Source organism: Saprolegnia parasitica (genome assembly GCF_000151545.1).
Source record: "Saprolegnia parasitica CBS 223.65 unplaced genomic scaffold supercont2.10, whole genome shotgun sequence".
Lineage (NCBI taxonomy): Eukaryota > Oomycota > Saprolegniomycetes > Saprolegniales > Saprolegniaceae > Saprolegnia > Saprolegnia parasitica.
The window spans coordinates 638,527-661,785 of NW_012156404.1; the positions used below are offsets into that span (position 1 = coordinate 638,527).

At 61.4% G+C, this 23,259-nt stretch overlaps 8 protein-coding genes across 8 annotated transcripts; 2 read left to right on the forward strand and 6 right to left on the reverse strand.

The window, feature by feature from the left end:
• Positions 1-11: 11 nt before the first annotated feature.
• SPRG_04061 (hypothetical protein) lies at positions 12-3,254 on the reverse strand (the record flags this gene model as incomplete). The annotated part of the gene is made up of 3 exons (XM_012342651.1): positions 12-2,933; positions 2,985-3,031; positions 3,212-3,254. 3 exons carry the CDS (start codon positions 3,252-3,254, stop codon positions 12-14), a joined length of 3,012 nt encoding a protein of 1,003 aa, XP_012198041.1.
• Positions 3,255-3,875: 621 nt separating this feature from the next.
• Positions 3,876-5,275, reverse strand: SPRG_04062 (hypothetical protein). Its single transcript, XM_012342652.1, has one exon. The coding sequence runs from the start codon at positions 5,267-5,269 to the stop codon at positions 3,956-3,958; it is 1,314 nt and encodes a 437-aa protein (XP_012198042.1). The 5' UTR covers positions 5,270-5,275; the 3' UTR covers positions 3,876-3,955.
• Positions 5,276-5,652: 377 nt separating this feature from the next.
• Positions 5,653-8,519, reverse strand: SPRG_04063 (hypothetical protein; the record flags this gene model as incomplete). The annotated part of the gene is made up of 9 exons (XM_012342653.1): positions 5,653-5,836; positions 5,885-5,934; positions 5,980-6,128; positions 6,173-6,506; positions 6,554-7,309; positions 7,355-7,492; positions 7,539-7,835; positions 7,885-8,013; positions 8,064-8,519. The coding sequence occupies 9 exons, from the start codon at positions 8,517-8,519 to the stop codon at positions 5,788-5,790; spliced, it is 2,358 nt and encodes a 785-aa protein (XP_012198043.1). The 3' UTR covers positions 5,653-5,787.
• Positions 8,520-8,732: 213 nt separating this feature from the next.
• Positions 8,733-9,953, forward strand: SPRG_04064 (hypothetical protein). The gene is made up of 5 exons (XM_012342654.1): positions 8,733-8,810; positions 8,854-8,947; positions 8,994-9,311; positions 9,359-9,420; positions 9,470-9,953. The coding sequence occupies exons 1-5, from the start codon at positions 8,763-8,765 to the stop codon at positions 9,899-9,901; spliced, it is 954 nt and encodes a 317-aa protein (XP_012198044.1). The 5' UTR covers positions 8,733-8,762; the 3' UTR covers positions 9,902-9,953.
• Positions 9,935-10,329, reverse strand: SPRG_04065 (hypothetical protein). Its single transcript, XM_012342655.1, has one exon. The coding sequence runs from the start codon at positions 10,318-10,320 to the stop codon at positions 9,982-9,984; it is 339 nt and encodes a 112-aa protein (XP_012198045.1). The 5' UTR covers positions 10,321-10,329; the 3' UTR covers positions 9,935-9,981.
• Positions 10,330-10,638: 309 nt separating this feature from the next.
• SPRG_04066 (hypothetical protein) lies at positions 10,639-11,747 on the reverse strand (the record flags this gene model as incomplete). The annotated part of the gene is made up of 2 exons (XM_012342656.1): positions 10,639-11,222; positions 11,252-11,747. 2 exons carry the CDS (start codon positions 11,745-11,747, stop codon positions 10,639-10,641), a joined length of 1,080 nt encoding a protein of 359 aa, XP_012198046.1.
• Positions 11,748-12,057: 310 nt separating this feature from the next.
• SPRG_04067 (hypothetical protein) lies at positions 12,058-12,886 on the forward strand (the record flags this gene model as incomplete). The annotated part of the gene is made up of 5 exons (XM_012342657.1): positions 12,058-12,402; positions 12,451-12,535; positions 12,586-12,686; positions 12,729-12,841; positions 12,880-12,886. Exons 1-5 carry the CDS (start codon positions 12,154-12,156, stop codon positions 12,884-12,886), a joined length of 555 nt encoding a protein of 184 aa, XP_012198047.1. The 5' UTR covers positions 12,058-12,153.
• SPRG_04068 (hypothetical protein) lies at positions 12,846-23,196 on the reverse strand. Its single transcript, XM_012342658.1, has 5 exons — positions 17,498-23,196; positions 17,009-17,450; positions 15,382-16,961; positions 15,013-15,337; positions 12,846-14,966 (listed from the first exon to the last, which is right to left on the reverse strand). The coding sequence occupies exons 1-5, from the start codon at positions 23,164-23,166 to the stop codon at positions 12,891-12,893; spliced, it is 10,092 nt and encodes a 3,363-aa protein (XP_012198048.1). The 5' UTR covers positions 23,167-23,196; the 3' UTR covers positions 12,846-12,890.
• Between the last annotated feature and the right edge of the window lie 63 nt (positions 23,197-23,259).

Sequence of the window (23,259 nt, forward strand, 5' to 3'; positions counted from 1 at the left end):
CTACTAACGACTTAGGCCTTCTTGAGCATAATGTTGAGCTGGTTGAAGAGCGATTCTTCGTGGACCTTGTCGATCGAGTCCTGCATCGCCTGGAGCGTCGCGACGAGCGTCGCGTGCGTCTCGCCCGAGAACGAGTCGATTTGGTCAAAGCACTTGAGGATCGGGTACGCCGACGTCTGGTTGACCTTGCCGATGCGCGTGAAGACTTCGATCATGAGGTCGCGGCCCTCCTGCGTCAAGACCGTGCGCTCGCGGATCTGCGTCAAGCCACGCGCCAGCGTGCGCGAGTGGTGCGTCTGGTTGATGTTGAAGTACGGCTGCGCCATGAGCGCGCGGACCTGCGTCGCAAAGTCCGAGACGCTCAGCGACGAGATCGACGCAATGTAGCTCTCGAGCATCTCGGGCGTCGCCGACCACTCGGCCGCAATGCGCGCCTGAACGGCGGCGCGGCCCTCGTACGACTCCATCTCCATAAGCTTGTGGAACGCCGCTTCCTTATCGGTGACGAACGTCGCCTTGTTGAGCATCTCGAGCGCGAGCGCGGGCGTGTCGACGACAACCTCGGACGGCAAGAGCGTCGGAAGCACGAGGGGCTTGGCGCCCGCGACGACGAGCGTGAGCAAGTGGCGCTTCAACGCACGCTGGAGGAGCTGGTCCTTGTGCGGGCCCGGCACGGACGCGTTAATGAGCTCGTGGAGCTTGGCGACGATGGCTGACGCGTGCGTGGACCAGATCGACTGCAGGAGGGCGGTCGTCGCCGTCGCAATGTGATCGTAGTGGTGGCTCAGATCGGCGCGCGACGTGATCGCGTTCTTCTCGTTCAAAATGAGCGCGCGCACGGCCGGGTTGAGGTCCTCCGCAAAGAGGATCGACGCATGGAGCTCGGCGAACGCGGGCGAAATGACCACGTCCGACTCGCCGCGCACAAGCGCCTCGATCACGCGCGCCTTCTCGGCATCCGCGACCGCGCGGTACGCAAAGTACTTGTTGACGGCGTCCGGGTCCGTGTTGGCCTGCTGGATGAGCGAGTCGCTCGAGACATTCAGCGGCTTGATCGTGCCAAAGAACGACCACTCGCGCGCGAACGAGAGGTAGTCGGGCTTGGTCGCGACGTCCGTCAAGACGATTTCGCCGGACGCCTCCTTGAGCAAGTAGACGCCTTCGCGCACGGCCTGGCCGTCCGTGATGAGCGCATAGTCGATCGGGATCTCCCACGGGCCGGCCACGTCCGTGCCGTCGAAGCGCTCAAAGCCCGTCTGCGTCATCTTGACCGTGTACGTCTGGGCGTCCGCGTCGTAGAACGTCGAGTACGCGACCTCCGGGTGGTCCGGGCGCTTGAGCCAGAGACGCGAAAAGTTGTGCAAGTCAAGGCCCGAGACCTCTTCCATGCAGCCAAACCAGTCGGCCGTCGTCGCATTGCCGTAGAGGTACTTGGTGTAGTACTTGTCGAGCGCGACGTTGAACTGCTTGTAGCCAAGAATGAGCTCCACCATGCGCACGATCTCGGGCGCCTTCTGGTACGTGACGGCCGAGACAAGCTCCTGCGTCTGGTTGAAGCCTTCGGGCTCGACACTGAGGCACGTCGCGGCCTTATCGAGCGCGATCGGACCGGTCGCCGGCGTAAACATGCGCGCGACGTCGCCGAGGCGGTGGTACTCGTGGCCAAAGATCGCGGCATGGCGCTTGCGCTCCATGTGCACGGTCACGGCCTCGTTGAGCCAGATCTCGAACGGCGACTGGCCCGTGACCTCGCTGCCGTTGATGTTGTGGTAGTACTCGTGGACCTTGACGCGCTCCATGTACTCGTACGACATGTCGCCCATGCGGCACGTCGGGCACAAGCACGAGCTCACGATCGTGGTGTTGCCGACGTTCTCCATACCGCCGTAGTTGGAGTTCTCCATGCCGATCTCGCGGTAGATCTGGCCCGTGTACTTGTAGCCCGTCTTGGTCCACACCGAGAGGAGGCGCTTGAGCTCCGCGCGGACGTCGGCCAAGCGCGCAGCGTCCTCCGGCGAGAGCGCGACCGGCGCCGGCGCCTCTTCCTCCGTGCCAATGCACAAGGGCGCGGCCTTGGCCTTGAGCGCTTCACGCTCGTTCAGAAGCGCGTAGATGGCCTTGCGCTCTTCGCAGTGGTCCGTCGCCTCGGGGCCCAAGCTCATCATGACCCAGAGGATCGAGTCGTGGAGCATCTGGACCGAGAGCTTGGCGTCCTCGGGCTCGACCGACTTGGGGAACGCAAGCAGCTCGAGAAGCGTCGTGTCGCCATCCGGGAACTCGAGCGTGCGGCGGTACGTCACGTACGTGCCGACGCCCAAGAAAAAGAGGTACGGCGCCATGTTGACCGTGTGGTTGTGGTACTTGAGCGCGTGGCGCGACGCGTCTTCGCGGCCCAAGACCTCAACCGCCTCGTGGTACACGGGCTTGCCGTCCGGCGTCGAGAAGCCGGGCGCGAGGTCGCCGTTGGTGATGATGTTGGTGTAGTTCTTGTCCGCGACAATCGTCGTCGTGTAGTACGCCTTGGCGTCCATCGTGTCAATGCACGGCACGATGCGCTGGAAGCCGTACTGCTGGCACTGCGTAATGATGGTGCGCGGGCAGCCTTCCGGCGTAAAGTCGTAGTACAAGCCTTCCAAGATGTTTTCGGTCGGGCGCGCAATCGACTCGGTGAGAATGACAAACTCGTCGCCCGTCATGACAGGCGTGTCGAGGTCGATGACCAAGAAGTGGTCGACCGTGTCGACCGTGTAGTTGAGCGGCGCGGCCGAGCCAAAGCTCGCAACGTGCGAGACAAAGTCGCGGGTCTCGCCCAGCGGCGTAAACGCGTGGAGACGCTCGACGCGCGTGATCTCGAGCGCCTTCGAGTTGAGCTTGAGCACCGTCTTGGGCTCGGCACCCGTGTACTTGAGCGTCGTCTGGAGCACGACGCGGACCTAGCCAAGATGCATGAGCTCCTTCTTGGCATGCAGGCAGCATCCACGTACTTCCTTCTCGGTCACGTCAAAGCCATGTCGAAGTGGAGCGGCTTGGTCTCGAGCGGCTCGAAATCATGGCGCGTGTAGCGGAACTTCTTGGAGGCCATGTTGTCTACGCAGCCAAGTGCAGCATGAGGCTTCATGTCCTCGTCGGAAGCATGGCCATGACCGTCGTCCAACGCGCCAGCATGGACCGGTCCATGGGCGCGCCAGGGACGATAAAGTTGCCGTCGTACCTGCGGCTTTCGAGAACGATGGCAAATTGCGGAGTGGGCCCATGGAAGTCACCCTTTCGAAACCGTTTCCGGACGATCCATCCGGATACCGTGCCCTGTATCGACGTCCATCGTCCCACTCTGTTCAGCCGGCTGTTTCGAATGTACGTACGTGTATCAATAGACAAGGGTTTGTAAGAGAATGTACGACCGTACCGTACACAGCAGCCGACTGTTTACTCTAGAAAGGCCACTGCTTGGATGAGTGTAAAAACGCATGGGCAATGTGACGTCATTTTATTGCCTCGCATACAAATATTCAATACCATGGCGTCATAAAATAGAAAAGAAGATTGCCATTTTGGGCCACTGGTCATCCTAGGGCTGGGGCCGGTGACGGATCCAAGTCGCAGCGTCCGCGCCTTTCTTTCGAGTTCGTTTGAAGTTCAATTTGGGACGGGACTGAAAACGACTTGCGATTTGTATGCGTGACACGAACGACGGGTTAGTCGACCGAGCAAGCGAAGCCGGCAATGGCCCAATGCACCTCTCGGAACTAAACCAGCAGATATTGAGCACTGCAACAGACCCAACAAAGCACTGAGTGCGTGGCGACGCGTCGGTCTGACGCTGTGCTCGAGCGAACGCAGAGTGATTTGCACCCAATCCTGCGCGCCCATGAGGCTCCACGGGGCCGTCACTACCACGTCCACGTCATACAAGAGGGTTTATACTTAAAGGATGACTTCTCTAGGGAATCCATCTCTACACAGCACCATACGTGGTGCGTCCTGGGGTTTCTAGCGGTATCTGCTTGCGAGGTGCGGGGGGTCCGGCCGCCGTGACGACGAGGATCGTGCCAGCAATGACAATGCCGCTGCCGAGGCATGTGACGGCGCCAGGGACAGTCGCGACACCCGCGGCGACGCCAAAAAGCGCGGCGAGGATCGGCTGGAGCAACATCGTGATGGACACGACGAGCGGGTCAAAGTACGCGAGGACGCGGATGAAGCCCATGCGCCCGCCAAAGTCGCAGACAGCGACGAGGTAAAACTCAATCGGGAGCCGGTCGAGCTGCCAGTTGGCCCACCCAAAGAGGCCGATCGACGCGTCGTGCGAGAGCTCGTAGGTCTCACCAAGGCACCACATCGTCGGGAAGAGGAGGAGACATACGACAATCGAATGGCAGAGCATGAAGAGCATGAACGGCATGCGCTCGCTGATCACTTTCGCTTGCATGAGGTACACGACGGCGCCGATCGCGCCGAGAAACGCGCCCGCATCTCCGAGCAGGCTCGGCCCGACAATGTCTGCGTTGGCCAACGGCGCGCCATTCGAGTCCATGGCCGTCACGACGCTGCCGGCAATGCCCACGAGCGTCCCAAAGCCCTCGGCAAACGCTACGACGTCGCCGCAGAGCGCGCGGTAGATCACAAGCAGAAGCGAGTGGCAGTTGTTGAGCACGTACACATGGGCGATCGACGTGTGGGCGAGTGCCCAGTTGAAGGACGAGTTCCAGAGCGTAAAGCCTGCCGCGCAGATGAGAATCCGGCGCGCAGTGTCCTTTGGGTTCTCAACGTGCAGACTCGTGCCGCGCTTGACGAGCGTTTGAATGAGGACGATGAGCGCGAGGACCATGGCACTGCCGCTGACCTTCCAAAAGAGCTTGAGGACTGGCGAGACGCCTTTCTCGAGGTCGAACGCAATGCCGAGCGATGAGACGGACGCGAAGGACGAGAGGAGGATCGCAATCCCAATGCACTTGTTGGCGGCCGCTGCCTTTTGCGCCGCGGCGGCGTCGCGCTCCTTGTCTGCGAGAAGAATCCACTGGTCTTGAGGCGCGTGGTTCTGAAGAAAGAGTCGGCTCGTGAACATCTCCAGTGACGACCGCTCCTTGAGCGTCAGTTCGTCGAACGGCTCGTCAATGTGCGCGGCATTCGGCGACGCTTCGCTTGTCTTGTCGTACTTGGCGAGGAGACGCGTCTCGACCGACTCAAAGGCCTCGGGCTCGGGCTGACATTCGTCAAAGTGGTCCCAGTACGGGTCCATCGGGGCCTCCATGCGTCGTGACTGGCTCATGCGCTCTTGATAAATGAGCAATGCTGTGGTAGAGGACGAGAGAGGCATGGCGCGCGTTTTCTCGCCTCATCGACACGCACCGTTGTCACCAGATGGGCGTATCCGGAAACTTGATAGTGTTTTTTGATAGCGTAAAATACGGTACACTTTGCTTTTTAGACGATGTATCGTGTTTTTCCACACAAGTCCGCAAGGAGGGCCCGTGTGCGATCCTGTCATTGCTGCGCCAAGGTGCTTGACGACGTCGCCAGGTCGCGCAGTATTATAGATACTACTACCTTGCGCGTCCAACTGCCGCGTAGTGTACGTACTGTGAACGCGAGGGCGCCATTATGATAGACCCGCACATAGACAGTGCACGACTTTCTATGAGATGGATGTATCGACAGCGACAGCTACTATTAGCTGTCGTCGCTGGTTCTGAAAGCTGTCGATCGAAACGATCGTGGCAATGCCACCAGCAGCGAGGTCCGTGCTTATGCACTTCAGAATTCCACGTATTACTACAACTTTTCGACCTACGTTTCGAGACTGTTGAGGTCGACCAAGTGGCGCATTGTGGGGCGCCTACCAACCTGATAAGCCACAATGTAGAGAGAAACCGCATGAGCTCACCCGTGGGGACAGTTCCATGGCTGGTCCAGCACCGCGAGTTGCGTCACAATCTAACCCCATACGTCCCTCTCCATGCTTGTCGTTTAAGATATTACCTTGAGCATCTCTTCCTTGTGCAGCGCGGTCCCAATCATAACAGCGCTTCGGCACGCGCGCGAGGCAAACATGGACGTGACTTTAGGCAGGCGCAGCGTCTGCGCTTGGTGCGGGGCCTCCATCAAGAGCGACGCCAGCTCCCGAACGTCTAGCGCCAAGTGTTCGGATACCCATGTCGGTGAGGATCGTTACCTGCGAGGCCAAACGTCGTGTGCTTGCTGAACGGAAGCGCCGTGAGGTGCAGCTTCTGCGTCACGGGTGCCTCGTGGTGCACAGAGAAGTGAAAGCCTTGCTTCTCAAAGATCGCCATGTGCTCGAGGATCGTCATCTCTTCGACGGCTGTCACCTCGAGGCGCAGCGGTCGGACCAGCGGTTGCTGGTGCAGAACGGTGGACTTTTGCAGCGTCTCGAACCGGAATTTTTCGTCGCTCGCGTGCTGGTCGATGATGTACAGATCGCGGCCGCAACGCGCAATGATGAAACCCAAGTTGAACTGCCCCACAACGTCCATGCGCAAAAAGTCGTCCTACGACCGTACTTTTGAGTTTCCGTGGTATGCTTGCATGGAACTACCTTGGTCAGTGTTCGCTGGAGGCGTGCCGTGGCCGCAATTTCGTCTTCGCTCTCGATGCTGCTGACGCCATCACCAGTGTAAGCAAGCGCCGCGAGCTCGCTCTGTCGCTGGAAATAGCGCTGGCGTTGGGCGCGGATGTCGGCCATCGACATGCGACCAACACACGGCGGAAACGGCTTGAGTGGCAACGACTCTCGGCGCGTGGGCTTCGTCGGCGGTGTCGCAGCGGGGGACTGCGTCGGCGTCGGGCGACCGCCGGTGCTTTCACGGCGCGGCGGCTTGGCAGACGTTGGCGTCGTCAAGAGCGAGAACTTTGCCGGCACCGGCGCCTTTGGCGGAGGGCTTGTAAAGACCGGTGCTGCTTGCGCCTCGCTGTCCGAGTCGTCGTGCAGCTGTTGCGAACTCAACTTGATCTTCTTTGCTCGCGTCAAGGGCTGATCGTCGTCGTCGTCGTCGCCACTCCCATCGACATGGTGGATCACAACCGTCGTCGACGACAGCGCGTCCGAGTTGACGTTCGTCAAGGGTTGTGTTTCAACATTGGCGCAATGAGACGGCGTTGGACTGATCTCTCTTGCGCGCTTTTTGCTTTCGATCTCTGGTGCGGAATCGTCCTGCTTCTGCGCCGGCTTGGGCGCGGTAAACGAAGGGGCCTGGGACGCACTCGAGAGGAGAGACTGCACGTGGAACGTGCCGCGCGTTGGCTCGTACAGAGCGAGGAGCTCTTCTCGGAGCGCTTCCATCACTGCGACTTCCTACCCATCTCGCTCGCTCGAAGCTTGCTTGCATGTATCTACTACCTCTTTGATGAATGTCTCGCGCTTGTCGGGCGTCACGTTGACGTCAAAGCAGCCGTTTGGTAGCCCAAAGTCGATGAAGCACGCGGGCTTGTGCTTCATTTCAAACTGCCGCCACGCTTCGTTGACAGTTTTGGTTGCCTACTCGCGGATTGTGATGTTATCTGCAGACAAACGACAGACCCACGGTCGAGAGGTCGACGGGCCGTCCGTTGACGTAGAAGAACTGCCGGTCGTTGTCGCTGCGACCGACGCCGTCGCCAACACGCGAGACAAAGCCCGTGATCGTCGCGGTCTCGCTGCCGATACTCACACGCTTTTGAACCGGCAAGAGGCTTTTGAAAAACTTGGTGCCATAGATGTTGGCCAAGTTTTCGCCCATGCCCGCGTTCTTTTGCGTCGATAGAATGGCTTGCCGCGCGTTGTTCTTGCCCGCAAAGTTGATGACCGAGAGCTGGATGTTGGCCGTGATGATGGCGTATCCCTACATCGTGACGGAAGGATGGATGCACATTGGCGTGGACGGCGCTTACCTGCAGTGTCTTGAGCAGCTTGCTGTAATGGCGCTTGATGTTTTTGACAAAGTCCTTGTGGCGCACGGCAAGTGGCTTGAAGAGGTCTTCGACGATGACGGTCGTGCCCACGGGGCGCGCTTTCTTGACCTAGTTCAATCGATGAGGTTCGCACATACACATGGCCATAGGCGTCATACGGACGAGACGAGGGCGCCAGTGTGGTCGTACGAGAGAAGCGTGCCAAGCTCATCGTCCTTGGTGCGTGTCAGCACCGAGAAGGCGCTGGCGAGCTGGCAAATGGAGCTCAGCGCCTCGCCGCGAAAGCCAAACGACGCGATGGACTCGAGGTCTTCGAAGGCCGAGATCTTGGACGTGTAGTGCTTGAGCGCCAGCGCTTCGTGGTCGGCGGCTGGCACGCCCTTGCCGTTGTCGCTCACCTCGAAGCCGACTTGGCCGTACTCCTTGAGCTTGACCTCGATGTGGGTCGCGCCAGCGTCCAGCGCGTTCTCGACGAGCTCCTTGACGGCCGTCGCGAGGTCAACGACCGACTGCCCGCTGCAGATCTTCTGCACATCGCGCTTCGGGATGCTTTTGAGCGCCATGGGACTTGGCTCTTCCAAGATCGCCGCCAAGCAAAATGGCACCAGCGCCATCTTGGATTTTTATTATAATTCCACCGCGTGGTCAACGTATTTTATTCGGTCCACCTCTTTTATACTCAATCTTGGTACATATATATAAAATGCAGGTAAAATATTACACTACCCTTTTCAACGCACCAATCAAAACCGGCGAACTCCGCGCCAAACTCCGGATAAACTCCGGGACGGTCTAAAAAAGATCCGATTGACGTTGGCCCACCATCATTGAGCAATCCGACAGCGAGACGACGAAGCATGAGCCTGCGATCGGGAACGCATGGGAAGCCCAAGGCAGCGCTGACGGTATGCTGCATGCTGCGCTGGATGAGGCTCATGCGGCAGGTAGATCATGGACAAGAAGCTGCCTGTGAACCCCAAGTACAAGGATACGCAGAGCAAGCTCAACACGGGCAACACGGTCAACAACGTCCGCTTGATCTGTACGCTGATGAGAACGATCGATCACTCATACACGATGCCATATAGCGAGCAAAGAGTTTCTTAAGCGCCGGGACGAGTCCTTCCGCCGCATTACGCCCAAGTGCTTGGCCGAACTCTTCAACGAGTACGAGGACGTTGGGAAAGGCTGCGACAGCGCGTCGCCAGAGATGGTGGCTCGCATGGTCAAGAACGCCAAAGGCGAGTACGTCATGGAGCGCCACGCCGCCGATGACAACCAAGCGCAATCGGGCGGCCCGCGCGTCGTGAGCTACGACGCCGAGGAGCGCGAAGAGTACGAAGCCCCGTACCTAATCTTGGACACGCGGCCGCGCGAAGAGTTTGTCGAGAACCGCATCCATCGAGGTAGATCCAGCGACCCGTGATCCGAAAAGGTCTTACCGATGGATTAGCGAAATCATTTCCGACCGCCTTCCTGTGCCGTGACCAATTCCTGCCCGAGATGCACCAATTCGTACGTAGTTCCTCTTCCGCTTCATGGGTTGCGCCAACCATTTCCATAGAAAAACCAAGAGAGCAAGCTTATCATCGTCTACTGCCTCGACGAGAAGCTTTCTGTCCAGGCCGCAACCCTGCTGGGCCAAAAAGGCTTTGACAATATCTACCTTCTCACCGGCGGTCTCAGCGAGTACGCGGCCGCCAACCCCGAGCACATTGAGGGCACGCCGCCGCCGCTCCCGAAGGGCCACGCGAGCCGCGACAAGAAGGCGACAAAGGACGTGTACCGGTCCGGATCGGCCATGTCGAGCGCCGCCAGCGTCAAGAGCATGTCGACGCGCAAACGAGACAACGAGTCGGATGCAAGCTCGATCGCCAGCGCTCGCTCCGTTGCGGACTCTGTCATCTCCAAGGCCACGGCTCGGAAGGCCAGCGTCCAGCACGGCGGTAGCGGCAGTCGCGGTCGCGCCGCGGCCCCAGGCGCCAACTTTCGATAGAGCACACATAATGGTCGCACAAGACACGGCAAGAGAGAGATTGTACAATGCTTGTATTGGCGTTGAGATGAAGTGGTGATTTATGGCTTGTGCAAGGCCGCTGCAAACTCGTCCATCTTCTTGGCCATGGTAATGTCGTTCATGGAGAGACCACCACAGTCGTGCGTGCTGAGCGTGACGTCGACACGGTTGTAGACATTGAACCACTCGGGGTGGTGGCAGCCCTGCTCGGCGATGAGCGCCGTCCGGGACATGAAGCTCCACGCCTCGTTAAAGTCGCGGAATTCAAAGTTGCGCTTAATGGCGTCGCGGCCGTCCACAAGCTTCCACGACGGATCGATGGTCGCGAGGGCCGTCGTCCGCTCGGCTACCGTCAGCCGCTTCGGGATCGACGTGCTCATGAACCGGCGGAGCAGCATGTTGACAAATGCGCCGCTGGATGATTGCAAACCACACGCATCCGGATATGTACGGCATCATTTTATCCGGACGTAGTGGGATCAGCCAATCATAGCGCTTAATGATCGCTCATTTCCGCCAATCAAACTTCCGACAAGTGATCTGGATCGGCTCATCATGCCACCCACGTCTAGCTTGCATCCAGTCGATGTCGACAGTTGATACCCGCACATTTCGCAAGAAATGGGCCACAATACGACATTTTTGGACACAAACTACAAGATAATGTTATTATCTACACCGACAGAATACCTCTTTCTAACCTACTTAAATGTTGTCTAGTCGCGAATGGCATGGAACGACCGCGACGCAAAGCGCACGATGTCCGAAACGAGGGAGCTGATCGCGCCACACACGGTTTCCCACGCCCACGCAATCGGCGAGCACGGCTTGCGCGGCGCGAGGGGCGTCTTCTTGCGCGGCAAGAGCGGCGTTACTTCGGACGGGTGCTCCGACTCCTTGTTGGGCGCCGCGAGCGTCGTCTTCTCAAGCAGAATATAGTACTCTTGCTCGAGCGCCGCCAGCGACATCTTGAGGCCGTTCATGGTGCACTGCATGTAACTCGCATCTTGCTCGGCCGCCTGCAGTCGCGATTCCAGCGCGGTGCGAGCTGCTTCCGAGGCGGCGTGCGCGGCCTCGAGGTCAACCACGTTGGCTTCGAGGCGCTGGATCTTCTGCTGCTTGATATCGTTAGCCATGACCCAGCGAGCCTCGCGCTCTGCGAGGTCGGCCACGCGCACGGTCAAGTCGCGCACCTGAATGGCGCACTCGTCGCGTTCGAGCTGGAGCTTCTTGGTCGCGTGACTCAGGTGGGTCTTGGCACTGAGGTTCGTCTCGTGCTCCCGCTCGAGATGCATGTACGCTTCCTTGAGATTGGCGTGGCTTTTAGACACGCCATGGCCTTGTTGCGCCAGTAGAGGATCTCGTGGTCCTGCTTGCCAATCACGTCGTCGCACGTTGCCTTCTCCCGCTCGATCGCGTGCAGTCGCTGCTCGAGGTCGACGCACTTTTGCACGGCTCTCGGCTGATAATGCGACGCGTCCGAGTCGAGCGAAGCAGTTCGCACCAAGTGGCCACAGCGCGCGGCCAGCGCATCGCGCTCCTTCTCCAGCACAAAGTACTTTTCGACGAGGAGCTGGCCGTTCGCGGCCGCCGCCTCGAGAAGATACCTCTGCTCTTCAATCTCAGCGAGGGCCGTTGCGAGCTTGCTACGTAGTGAGCGGTTGCGCGGTGGCCGAGCGTCGTCGCCAGGCGCTGGCTCGGCGGGTGCCAGCGCCAGCTGCAGCTCGTCGCTGCCCTTGGCCAGCCCGTGGTGGTCGTCGTTGTTGTCGTTGTTGTTGTCGCTGTCGCTACTGCTGTCGCCGTCAAGCCGATTGCCTCGGGACATGGTCGCCACGCGCGAGATTGGTGAGTGTCGGGAAGTAGCCCCGTCGTCTGCCATCTTCCTTCTGCCGGCCGGTCAGCCTCCTTCCGTTCAAAGATCGGGTCATTTCGGCCAATCCGTTTGTTTAACGCGTTTTTACGCTAGTGACGAGAAAGACACGCAACAGCACCTGGTTGAGAAAAACGCGTTTTTCATCATGGCAATCTTCAATGTAGCGTGCCACGACACTGATGGGAGGCCAGCGACGCTCCGAGCCAATTCACTGAGCCCATCGTTGGACCGATCATTGGACCGTTCTCTGCGCCTTTAACGCGTCGGGAGCAACTCCTCTGATTCAACAGATTACATGGTGCACTTCAAGCAGTCGGCGCAGTAGCCGAGCCTTCTAAATTTAGCCGCAGCTGCCACCATGGGCGCAGCCTGCTTCCGAGGAGGCAGTAGTACCCGCAGCCTTCTCTTCGTCGGCCTCGACGGCGCTGGCAAGTCGTGTCTCCTCTCATGGCTCGAGCCGACGAGCAGCACCACGATTGTCATCGCGCCCACCATCGGCGCCCGGCGGTGCCAGTTTGCGCGGGCCCGCATCCGCTTTCATGCCTGGGACCTCTCTGGGCACGGACGCTACCGTAGCCTGTGGCCCTACTATGCTGGCCACGTCCACGTACACGATATACGCTTCCTGCTGTCGCGGCTCTGCATGGGGCATTAGGCGATTGTGTTTGTCGTCGACGCCACCGACAAGGAGCGGCTGCCGGTCGTCCGACGCGAGCTATGGGCGCTCTTGAATCACAAAGGTCCGTTTGCGAGGATGTACCTTGAACGATGATGTGTCTAGCTCCACTAGACCATGCGACACCGCTGCTCGTCTTCCTCAACAAGTCGGAAGACCCGAACGCAGTCTCGACCAAAGAGGTGGAGCGGCGCCTCCACTTGCACCAGCTCAAGGTAGAACAGCGCAGGATGTACCGCTGCGTCAACGTCGTTTAGTGCTGCTGGCGTGTGGAGGCGTGCAGCGCCGTCACGGGTGCGGGTGTCGCGGCCGGCGTCGACTGGCTCGCGACCACGCTCCTCGACGCCGAAGCCGACAACTGCGCCCATGAGTTTGCATTTAGATCTTAGTCATGTATATTATTAGTAGATACTAGTAGATTACAATATGACGCACTCGCTGCGTGGCGGCGGCTCGACGGGACTCTCGTTGGCCGCGCGAAGCTTGGCCACGTGTTGCAGCAAGGCGAGGCTGAGGCGGCGGCGGCGCCACCACTTTTGAACCAGCACTGCCGCTTGGAGATCGACGCGCATCTGATCTTCCTTGGGGCGTGCGCCGGGCCCATACTCGACGAGGAGGCCAATGCCTGTAAAGACGCGTGGCTCCCGCAAAATGAGCTTCGACATGTGGCGCTCTTCCGCCGCATCAAAGGCCTCGACTTCGCCCATGACGGCGCGCTGAAAGTTGACCATCTCTTCTTTGAACTTGGTCTTTTTGTCTTCGCTCACAATCAGAGGCGCAATGACGGCGGCGACGACCCCGGTGGCGCCGGCCACGGTCTCGTAGCTGGCGCTGATCGTGTTCATGGCCAGCGACCGCACGCCGAGGTACGCGCCCGAGATGAGCTCGACCGGGCTGCCCGACGCGAGGCCGCGCGTGGGCAAGCGAACGACCTCGAGAAAGCCGTGGCCGAGCCGATAGACGATGCGAAACGGGTTCACAAAGAGCGACACCGTGTAGAGGCCTTGGAGCACAATGTACAGCGCTTGCTGGTGGTAGTGCCGGTACAGCTTCTCCAAGACGATGCGCTTGCTTTCGTAAATGTGCACGAAGAGCAGTTTGCTAAAGTTGAGCCGCATGTCCTTGACGTTCGAGACCGGGAGGTACATGGCGAGGCGGCGTCCAGACGGCCCCAGTGTCGCAATGTGCTTGCCGCCGTTGAGCTCGAGCGAAAAGAGGATCCGGATCGACTCGATATCGAGCTGCTCGATGTAGATCCCGTCCGTGATGGGCGCCGACGCGTCCTCGAGGCGGTAGCGCACGCGCGTGTCGACGACGGTCGCGAAACTCTCGGCCGACCCGAGGCTCTCGACGCCCTGAAAGACGCTAATGAGGTTGACGACAAACTTCTCGTCCGTCGTAATCTCGAGCTCCTGCACAATGAGCTCGACGAGCTCGACGTGGAAGGCGCCGGCGCTGCACACGTCGTTGTAGAGCATCCGAAACTGGATGACGGGCAACGCCTGCACGTCCACTTGTTCGTAAATCCCGCGGTACTGGTGGTTGAGGCAACTCTTCCAGCGGTCGCGGAGACGGACGCTCACGCCTTCCTTGCGCTTGACGCCGCGCGGCCCGAGCACCACCTTGCGGTCCATCTGGTTGTCCATCTGGAGGTTCCCGACCGCGATCGCGAGCTCGCTGCTGCCGCCGTGCGCGCTGTAGACTGCGTGGAGCCGCTGGAGCGAGAGGTACGCGACGTCGAGCCGGTTGGTGTTGTGAATGAACGACACCGCGACGCTCGAGAGCCGCACGTTGAGCGACAGGCCTGGCGTGTCCACCTCGCCCACGTCGTGCGCGTTGGGCTTGCGCGTCTTGACGTCGTCGCGCGTCGAGAGGAGCGTAAACTTGAGCGCCACCTGCGCTTGGCCAATGACGCGCCCGTCGTCCGTCGTGAGGTTCCACCAATAGCCTTGCAGATCGCTCAAGCTGCGCTCCGTGCCGTGCTGAAAGTGCTGCCACACTTTTTTCGGCAGCTTGATGTCGACGCCGCCGACGCACTGGTCCGGCACAAACTTGTCCTCGTCGCCACCGTCGACAGGTACGACCGGCATGCCCACCGAGAGCGACGACGCGGCGTCCGGGGCGCGGCCAAAGTCGAACCCGCCGGCGGGCGATCGATCGTGCTGCTCCAAGAGGCGGCGGCTCAGCTGCGACGCCGACGTGTGGCGGCCCAGGAGCTTCTCGCGGAGCGCGTGGGACGACGCCTCGTGGTCGTGCATCTTCATAAACGGGTGCGTCGGCGACTGCAGCTCGGGTGGCGTCATGGGCACTGACGCATCGCCAACGTCCACATGCAGAGACGGCATGACATCCGATTCTTCCGTCAACGCTTCGTCTTGGTCTTCGTAGAGCTCCACGCGAAGTTCCCGCGGCCGCTTGGCGCACAGAAGCGTCTCTTTGCTCTCAAAGCGGTAGACGCCATGACTCTTGATCGTTTGAGGACCAAACGTCGTCGCCTAAACAAGGGGTTTGTCCCTGGGACTCGATCAGATATATAAGAACCGTGGTGCTGGCCGTGTCGGCCACGACGCGAATGTACGCCTGGAGGGGCTTCTCGTCCGGTAGGAGCGACCGACGCACGGCGAGGATAGAGACTTCGAGACAAAACTTGGTACGGGCCACGTCGGCCGAGTCAATGCTACGCAGCACGAGGACGCGCGACGAATCTTGAAACTTGACCTCGGCCGCAATGTGCGTCTGCGCCCGGCGGTCGGCCCACACCACCGCCTCCTCCCGATCCAGACTGTCAAAGTCGCAGAGACGGAGCTGCGTCGCGTGGCGCCACTCGCCGTGGATAAAGTCCGTCAGCATCGAGACCGCCAGCTTCCTATACAATACATATCAGTATCAAACAGGCGCCGGCGTGCGTACCGCGGTTCGTCGGGGAGCTCCCACGCAAACGTCGTCGTCGAATGCGGTGGCAACACGATGGCCTCGGCGCCGCCCTGCTGCACGGCCTTGAACGCATTGCCCGAGTGATTCGCGATCCGCAGCATCGGCGGCGCGTCACGCGACAGCGTCACGACGATCGACGCGCCGACCGTGTGCACTTTGACGCGGATGCGCGGCACGTTGGCCTGCGCCGGCTCGTCGTGCCAGAGCGCGCGGGCGCCGGGCAGCCACAGCGAAAACTCTTGCTCCTCATCAATCGAGAAGAATCCGCTCCACTTGTCGCTGACGAGGTAGTTGGCGTCGGCCGCGCCACCCGCTTTTAGCCGCACTTTGCGGCCCATGAGGAGCGCGTCGCCCGGAAAGTCAAAGGCCACTTCGTGCGCGTGCGGCAGCACTTCGGTCGCCCGCGGGTCTTTGGCCGTCGACGCGACCTCGAATTTGATGTGCGTCTCGTTCACAAACACGTAGCGCGGCGAGATGATGACCTGCGTGCTGCGGTGAAACTGGCCGAGCGGTCGCTGGATCGAGACGCCAATCTCGCGCTTCGGCGCCTTCTTGGACGCCGACTTGAGCGTGATCGAGCGCTGGACGCCGACCACCGACGCGTGGAGCTTCTCCGACCACTTGGCCGTCTCGTGCGCAAACACCGTGCTCATTTCCAGCACGAGCGACGGACAGTCGAGCAGCCGTGGGCGCGGTGCGAGCAGCTGCTTGCACGACGTCGCCGGCGCGTTGGCCTCGGCGCAGCGCACGAGTAGTTCGTCCACGTGCGAGTAGTTGTACAGCCAGACGCTTGCGTAAATGACGGTGCGCGGGCTGCCATTGTCGGCGACGGTAAAGTCGAGGCGCGCGGTAAAGAGATGCGTGTCGTCCGCGACCAAGGCTGGTGTCGACGGCGCGTGCGTGTAAAACACAAGCTCTTCCGTGGGCCGGCGCTGGGTCGGGAGGTCGGCGGCCGAGATCGTCTGGTTCGAAATGTGCGTCGCCTCTTGCGAAATGCACTTGGCCAAGCTCAGCGGCGTGCTCCAGCTCGAGGCTTCTTCCGGGAGACTCAGCACCAGATGCGCATTCTTGTGGAACTGGTGCAGTTCAACCTCCTCACCCGGCGCGAGCGTGCCTTCGCAGACGATAGTCGGAGGACCGGGCACGAGCGCGACCTCGACCTTGTACTTGAGCCGAATCGGGAGCGCATTCTCAAACACAAAACCCGCGTGCAGGCGCACTTGGTACTTGGCGTCATGCCCCATGATATCGCCCTCGTCCGCGTCCGCGGTGGCGACGACTGTCTCGGTCGGCAGCACGTCGTACTGCTGCTCGCGGTACACGTTGCGCACATGCGACACAATCTCCATGAAGAAGCAGTACCCGCAGTCCAAGCTCGGGTTGATGGGCTCGAGGTACAAAATGTGGCAGCCCACTTGCTTGTGCAGCGTCGAGAGGTCCGCGATCCGCGTCCGCTTCGAGTGCAGCAGCTGCAGCACGAGGCAGTGCTCGGCCTCCGAGTAGAGCGCCGAGAGCGGCAGCGAGTACTTGGCACCCGGTGGCACGGCAAGCATCGACTAGGCATTCGGCATGAGAAACGTGGGGGAAAGAAGTCATTTCGTACGTCTCGGCGGATGATGCTCACCGACCGTCCGCGCCCGAGCGTCGGATCCAGAAAGCTGTCGGCCTCGAACGCGTCGCAGTCTGCGATCGGAAAGGTCCCGACGTTCATTGTGAGATTCGTGAGGTTCTTGAGCTGCTTGGGCGAGCTCAGCACGAGGACGCGCCGGAACTCGTCGCGCTGCGCGACCTTGACTTCAGCGACAACGTCTTCGCCGCGGATGAAAAACTTGCCGGCGCGCTGAAGTGGGCAGAGCAAGCTCCGCGGACCGCCGTCGACGAGCACTTCCAGCGCCAGCGGCGGCACGTACCCGTGTCGGATGCTTTCTGGGAGCTGCACCGCGACCTTGACGTCGCCGTCGGCCGTCTCGAGAAGCGTGTTGCTGGTCGAGCCGAGGCGGAAGGGGTCCACCGTCAGCGACCCGCCGCTGGTCACCGTCACGACACTTGACGCGGGGCCCGTGCGTGGCCGCGGCGCAAAGTGCAGCGCGACGAGATCTCGCCCGTGATGACGCCGCGCACGTCCCGGAGGCGGTGCCACTGGCAAAATTTGAGTCGCTTGGCGCCCGTCTCGGCCATGAGCGAGCCCGCGAGGTTGAGCTCGACCGTCCCGACCGGCATCCACTCGTCCGCTTTGCTCGATTGCGCATGGCCGCGAGGCGAAGCGACGGGCGACGCGTCGTGCCGCTCGTCGCGGAAAAGCATCGCCTGCGTACCGTCCAGCTGCAGCTGCACGGCGTTCTGGACTTTCGCGCTCACTTTGATGCGGAGCTTGGGCGCGACACCAGCATTCGCCCCTCCGTAGGCCATGCGAAACGTGTGGCTGAGCGACTCGAGCTGCCCGCTCGCCTCGCGCGGACTCCACCACGGCAGCAGCACCGCGTCGAGCTTGACGTCGTGGAACCGCGTGTAGCTCGGGAGGCTCCAGCCGTCGCGGACCTCGATCGTGAGCTCGCCGGGCGTCGACGTGTTGAGGTTGGCGAGGCGGATGGGCACGCCGAGGTTGTTCCACACGCTCACGCGCTCGTGCTTTTCCGAGACGGCGGGCACGAGGAAATTCGCCGCCTTGCCGGGGTTGGTTTGCTTTCGGTGCTTCTGCACCGAGCAGAGGAGCCGCACAAACGCTTCGGTAAAGTTGATGTTGAGCCGGTCGCGCGCCTTGAGGAGCACGGTGAGCTCTTGCCGCGGCGTCTTGGCCACGTCCATAGCGACCGTCCACGGCTCCACGAGCGGCTCCCAGTCGGCCAGCGCCGTGTTGTAGTAGCGCGCGAGCAGGACGATGCTCGAGGTAGATGAAAAGTCGATTTTGAACTCGCTGCCTGAGGATGCGTCGATCTCGATGCGCGAGAGCGAGAGCTTCATGACAGGGATGAACGTGTCGAGCGCGACCCTCGAGAGCGACCGCTTGACGACCTCGAACACAATCGCGTCGACGCGCAAGACGACGCTGTCGTGGATCTGCGTCCACACCGAGTAGCTCGGGCCCTGCGTGAGCGCCACGTACGCCTGGAACGACACGAGCGGTCCGAGAAACGTCATCATGGGCACGCCCTCGACGTACGTCATCGACTGGATGCTGCGCTGACTGCGTCGCGGGCGCACCGACCGCGTCGAGTGCTGCGATTCGTAGCGTCCGCTGCGCTTGATGCGCGACATGGACGTCGGTCCGTTCGGCGTCAAGTCGACCACGTGCGGCGACGACGGCGGTGACATGAACACGGGCGGGGACGTCAGCGTCGCGTTGCGGTACTTGAGGTCCTCGTCGTCCTCCAGATCGTCCAGATCGTCGTAAAAGCCCGTCCCATTCTCGTCTTCGTCTTCGTCAATGTGCTGCAGCGCCTCAAAGAGTTGATACAAAATGCGCATGCGCCCGTCGGCCTCGAGCTTGATTTGGCCAATGTCGACGCGCGAGACGCGCTGCCGGGACCGCGCGGCGAGGTCGTAGCGCACGCGGAAGCCGTCGACCTGCGCGAGGCGCAGCTGGTTGTCCTTGGTCATGACATACAGCGACGTCGCGCCGAGAACGACGTCCAGCGACTCGACGTCGGTCGTCGCGACAAAGCTGAGCGTAGCCTTCTCGACGACGCACTTGGCCACGCAGTGCTTCTCTTCAACGTACACCTCAAACATCGGCACGCGCACATCCAAGTGCAATTGCGTCGCCTTGAGGTACGGCTCGACGGTGGTCGGCGGCGGCGCATCCGACGCCCAGAGGGGCGAGAGCTCGCTGAGTGCATCACCCATCGCAGTCGCCACGTCATGCGGCAAGAGGCAGCCGCTGAGAACGAGGTTGACGCGCAGCCCGTGCTTGGCGCCGCCAAAGGGCAAACCCACCTCAGGGCTGCGAAAGCGCAGCTTCAGGTCCACGGCGCCGTTCGAGCCGCCGAGATGGTCGGACGTGATCGCCATCGGTTTGAGCTTTCCGCGCTCGACGTCGAGAAAGGTGTCGCCGAGGTACAGGACGCAGTAGGGCTTGAGCGAGCGCCGGTCGCGCACCTCGAGCTTCCCGAGCGTAAAGTCCATGGCCAACGCGCCGCTGGTTTCGAGGTTCGGCGCGTCGTGGAGCGACACGGACAGCGACGCGTCGCTGGCAAAGATGCTGACCCAGGCCGCCATGCGCTGGTACAACGACCGGGCCGTGCTGCTCGGCGTTCGCGTGTTGGCAAACGAAAACGCCAGGTGCGACCGCAGCCACGTCGGCCAGCCGACTTTGGGCAGCAGCGACCGCCGAGAGACATCCACCATCTTGCTCCGCACGGCTTGGCTCTTGACAAAGAGGCTATGGCGCCAGTCGGCGAGGTCCGACGCCGAGTACGACGCTAATAAAAACGTCGAGGTCGAGGCCACCTTTTTTCCATCCGCGATCGACTCGGTCTTGAGCGTGACTTCGAGGCAGTACGAGACGCGCGTTGGCGTGGCACCGGCAGGGCCCAAGAGATCCAAGTTGACGTGCTTGATGTGGTTGCTGGGGCGACCGGGGGACGGCGTCGACGGTGGCGGCGGTGGCGGCACCTCCCAGTCCTCCACCTGCACCATGTTGCCAACGTGCAGCACGCTCTCGATGGCCTCAACACGCTCTTCGTCAATGAGAACGCGCCCCGTGTGGTCCTCGTAGAAGCGCAAGACGCCGTACTCGTCCAGATACACAAAGAGCTCGTGCCACCGCCGAAACGCGAGCGAGAGATCTTGCCGGAAGAGCCAGCCCTTGTGCACGTCCATCGGGTGCTGGCCCATAATGTGCTGCCGCAGTCCAATCTTGTCACTTCGCGGCTGGCGACTTGAGACATCCGGCGGCGATGGAGCTGCCGTCAACGTCGCATGCCAGTGCTTGATGACGGTACCGTCCGGGTGCGCCAAGAGCAGCGTCGTCGTGTGGGACGTTGGTGGCGCGCTCGATAGGACGCCGAGCGTGTTGTGGACACTGCACGGCACGGCAAACACCAGCTGCAAGAAGCGCATTTTCGCATCGACCGCCGGTCCAATTACGTCGTTGATCGGCATCGCCACGCGCGAGCAGTGCTCGAGCAAGAACGAGTCAATGTAGACGGTCTGTGTGTGGTCGCGGAAGAGCCGTAGCACACCGGTGGCATCCAACGTCACGTAGAGTTCGTCCCAGCGCCGACACCCGAGGCGAACGTCCTCGTACATAAAGTACCCTTGCAGCACGAGATTATTTGATTCAAGGGCGTCGGGCAGCCGGTGGCGCTGGACGCGCGTTACGAGGCGCTGTCGCCGCAGCGTCGGCAGCGCAACCCGGCGCACCACGCGCCCTCGAACGTACTTTTGGATTTGGACGACGGCCGCGACGACGCGCTCGTAGACAAAAGCGTCGCGGAGCCACTCGTGCAAGCCCGCGTGGGCGTGCGCGTTGTGGATCGTGAGCTGGCTAAACACCGAGCGGTAGGCCGTCGCCGTCGCGGACGTCGCGCGGCGCATGGTCGCTTTGGCAACACCCACAAAGAGCCGGAGGCTCGCAAACGAGAGGTTGTACTTGACATTGGCCGGCGCTGGCTCCACCGCATTCGTCATCGTCGTCGACGTTGTCGAGTGCGGCGGAAGCTCCATCGACGGCGACGCCGCTGCTGTGAACGCGCTGCGGCTAAACTCGCCGAGCGCCTCGAGCACGGCGCGGCACTTGTGGCCTTCGTACACGACAACGGCGTGGCCCACGTGGCAGCCGTACTCGACCGCATACGTCGCCACGTCATCGACATCGACGCCCGGGTGGTCGACTTCGAGCGTGTTCATCGAGAGCCGAAGCGCCTGCGTCCCGCGCTCCCGCAGCATTTCGTCGAGGCTCGAGACGAGGCACGACGCTGTGGTCGCGTCCGAGGTCGACTCTTGGACGTAAAAGTGGCGCGCCGAGAGCGCGTACTTGTGGAACGAGAAGAGACCGGGGCCAAAGCCCTCGACGCCAAACGCGACTTTCTGCACGACGGCCGACGCGATGACGCGCTTAAGGCGCACGAGCACGACGCGCAGCTCGACTTCGGTCGCGACGATCGACGCCGCGGCGACGAGCTGGTTCGGCGTCGTGACGGCCGGCGCAATCTCGGGGTGCTGGAAGGTCAAAACCACCGCGTGGTCGGCGACGTGGCCGTCGAGCTGCGCCAAGAGCGTCGGGATCGACGTGAACGCAAAGGCGTCGTGGAGGCGCCGGCCGTCGACCTTGACCAACAACATGCCGGGCTTGAGCGCGTCTTTGGTCGCGGCCTGGGCAAAGCAGTTGGTGACGACGACAGCTCCCTGCTTGGTCATTTCGAGCGCCAAGCCGAGCGCGCCGCGCGCAAACTTGAGGTTGATCTCGGGGGCCGGCACGCCAAACATCTCGCCAATGTCCAAGAGGAGGCTCCGCGACACATCCGCATCATAGCGCACGCTGGCGTCGTCGCCAAAGGTCGCCGAGTTCCGCAGCGTGAGGATGGCTTCGAGCGGCAAGCGATGCTCGAGCAGGAGCAGCCGCTTCCACGCGTCCGACTTTTTGACGCTGTCCCAGTGCGTCTGCTTGAGGTGCACCTTGTGCAGCGCGTCCCAATGCACGAGGTACTCGGCCGCGTCCGCTTGCTTGTACCGCTCGCGCTCTTTGGCCTTGACGCCGTGGGCCACCGCACTGCGCCACTTGCCGTGGAGGCCAAAGCTGTCGAGCACTGCGTTCATGAGCTGGAGCTGCTCGTCATCGACCATCACAATGAGCTTCGAGAGCTCAAAGCACGCGTCGTAGCGCGGGACCGACGACGCGAGCGTCTGCAGCGCGACGTTCATCGTGAGCTTGAGCGTGACGTGGAACGGCGCGAGGACGAAGCGGTGCGTGTGTGCGTCGCCCGCAGTCGCCCACCAGTCGAGACGCGCGTTCATGTCGGCCATTGCTTTCAGCCGCGACAGCGTCGCGTGCAGCACTTTCGGGTGCGTGGACGAGTGCACAAAGTGCAGCGCGTGCGGGTCGACGTACGCCGAGAGGTTGATGGCTTGGATGAGCTTGAAGACGACGTGGTCGCCCGTGCTCGCGTCTGGTCCTGTGAATGAGCCCGTGCGCCAGTTGGCGCCCGTTGTCTCGGCGTAGAGCGCGCCGATGCTAAAGCCGATAGCAAACTTACTCCGCGTCATTAACGGCGATGTTTGGTGGTCGCCTTCGAAGCGGATGTGCACGTTCCGGAGCTCGATCTGCAAGTTGTCCATAAGCCGCGTCACGAGCCGCCCGAAGAAGCCGTCGGCGCCGTAGTAGCCTTCGTTATTCGTTGCGTCCTTGGACGACTTCTTGGCGTCGTTCGGAATCTGCGTCTTGTCGAGCGGAGGGCCGTGTATTCGCTCCAAGACATCGCGCTCGAGGGCGGCGCGCTTCTCGGCCTTGAAGTCGTCGACCTCCTTGGCCTTTTCTACATCGTCGAGCGTCCGCGGCGAGAGAATCACGAGTACGTCTGTGAGCGTGAGCTTGGCCGGCGTCATGCCCAGCGTCTTGAACGGGATGTTCATCGTGAGCGCGCCAATGAGGCCGGCCTTGAGGCGGAAGGGCGCCGAGGCCGGCACGACGCTGGGCTTGAGGTTGACGTTCTCGCAGCGGACGTTCTCGTCGTTGAAGATGTTGATGCTCAGGTCGAGCTTCTCGCTCTCGATCCAGTCTCCGAGGAGCTTCTCGGCAAGCGCCTTGAGCCGTCCCTCGATCATGCCCGGCCTCTTCCCGTTGCCGCGTTCGAGTATTTGAGTCGTGTATGCCCATACAAACCACAAGACATTAGCACCGTCTTTTTCGCATGCTTT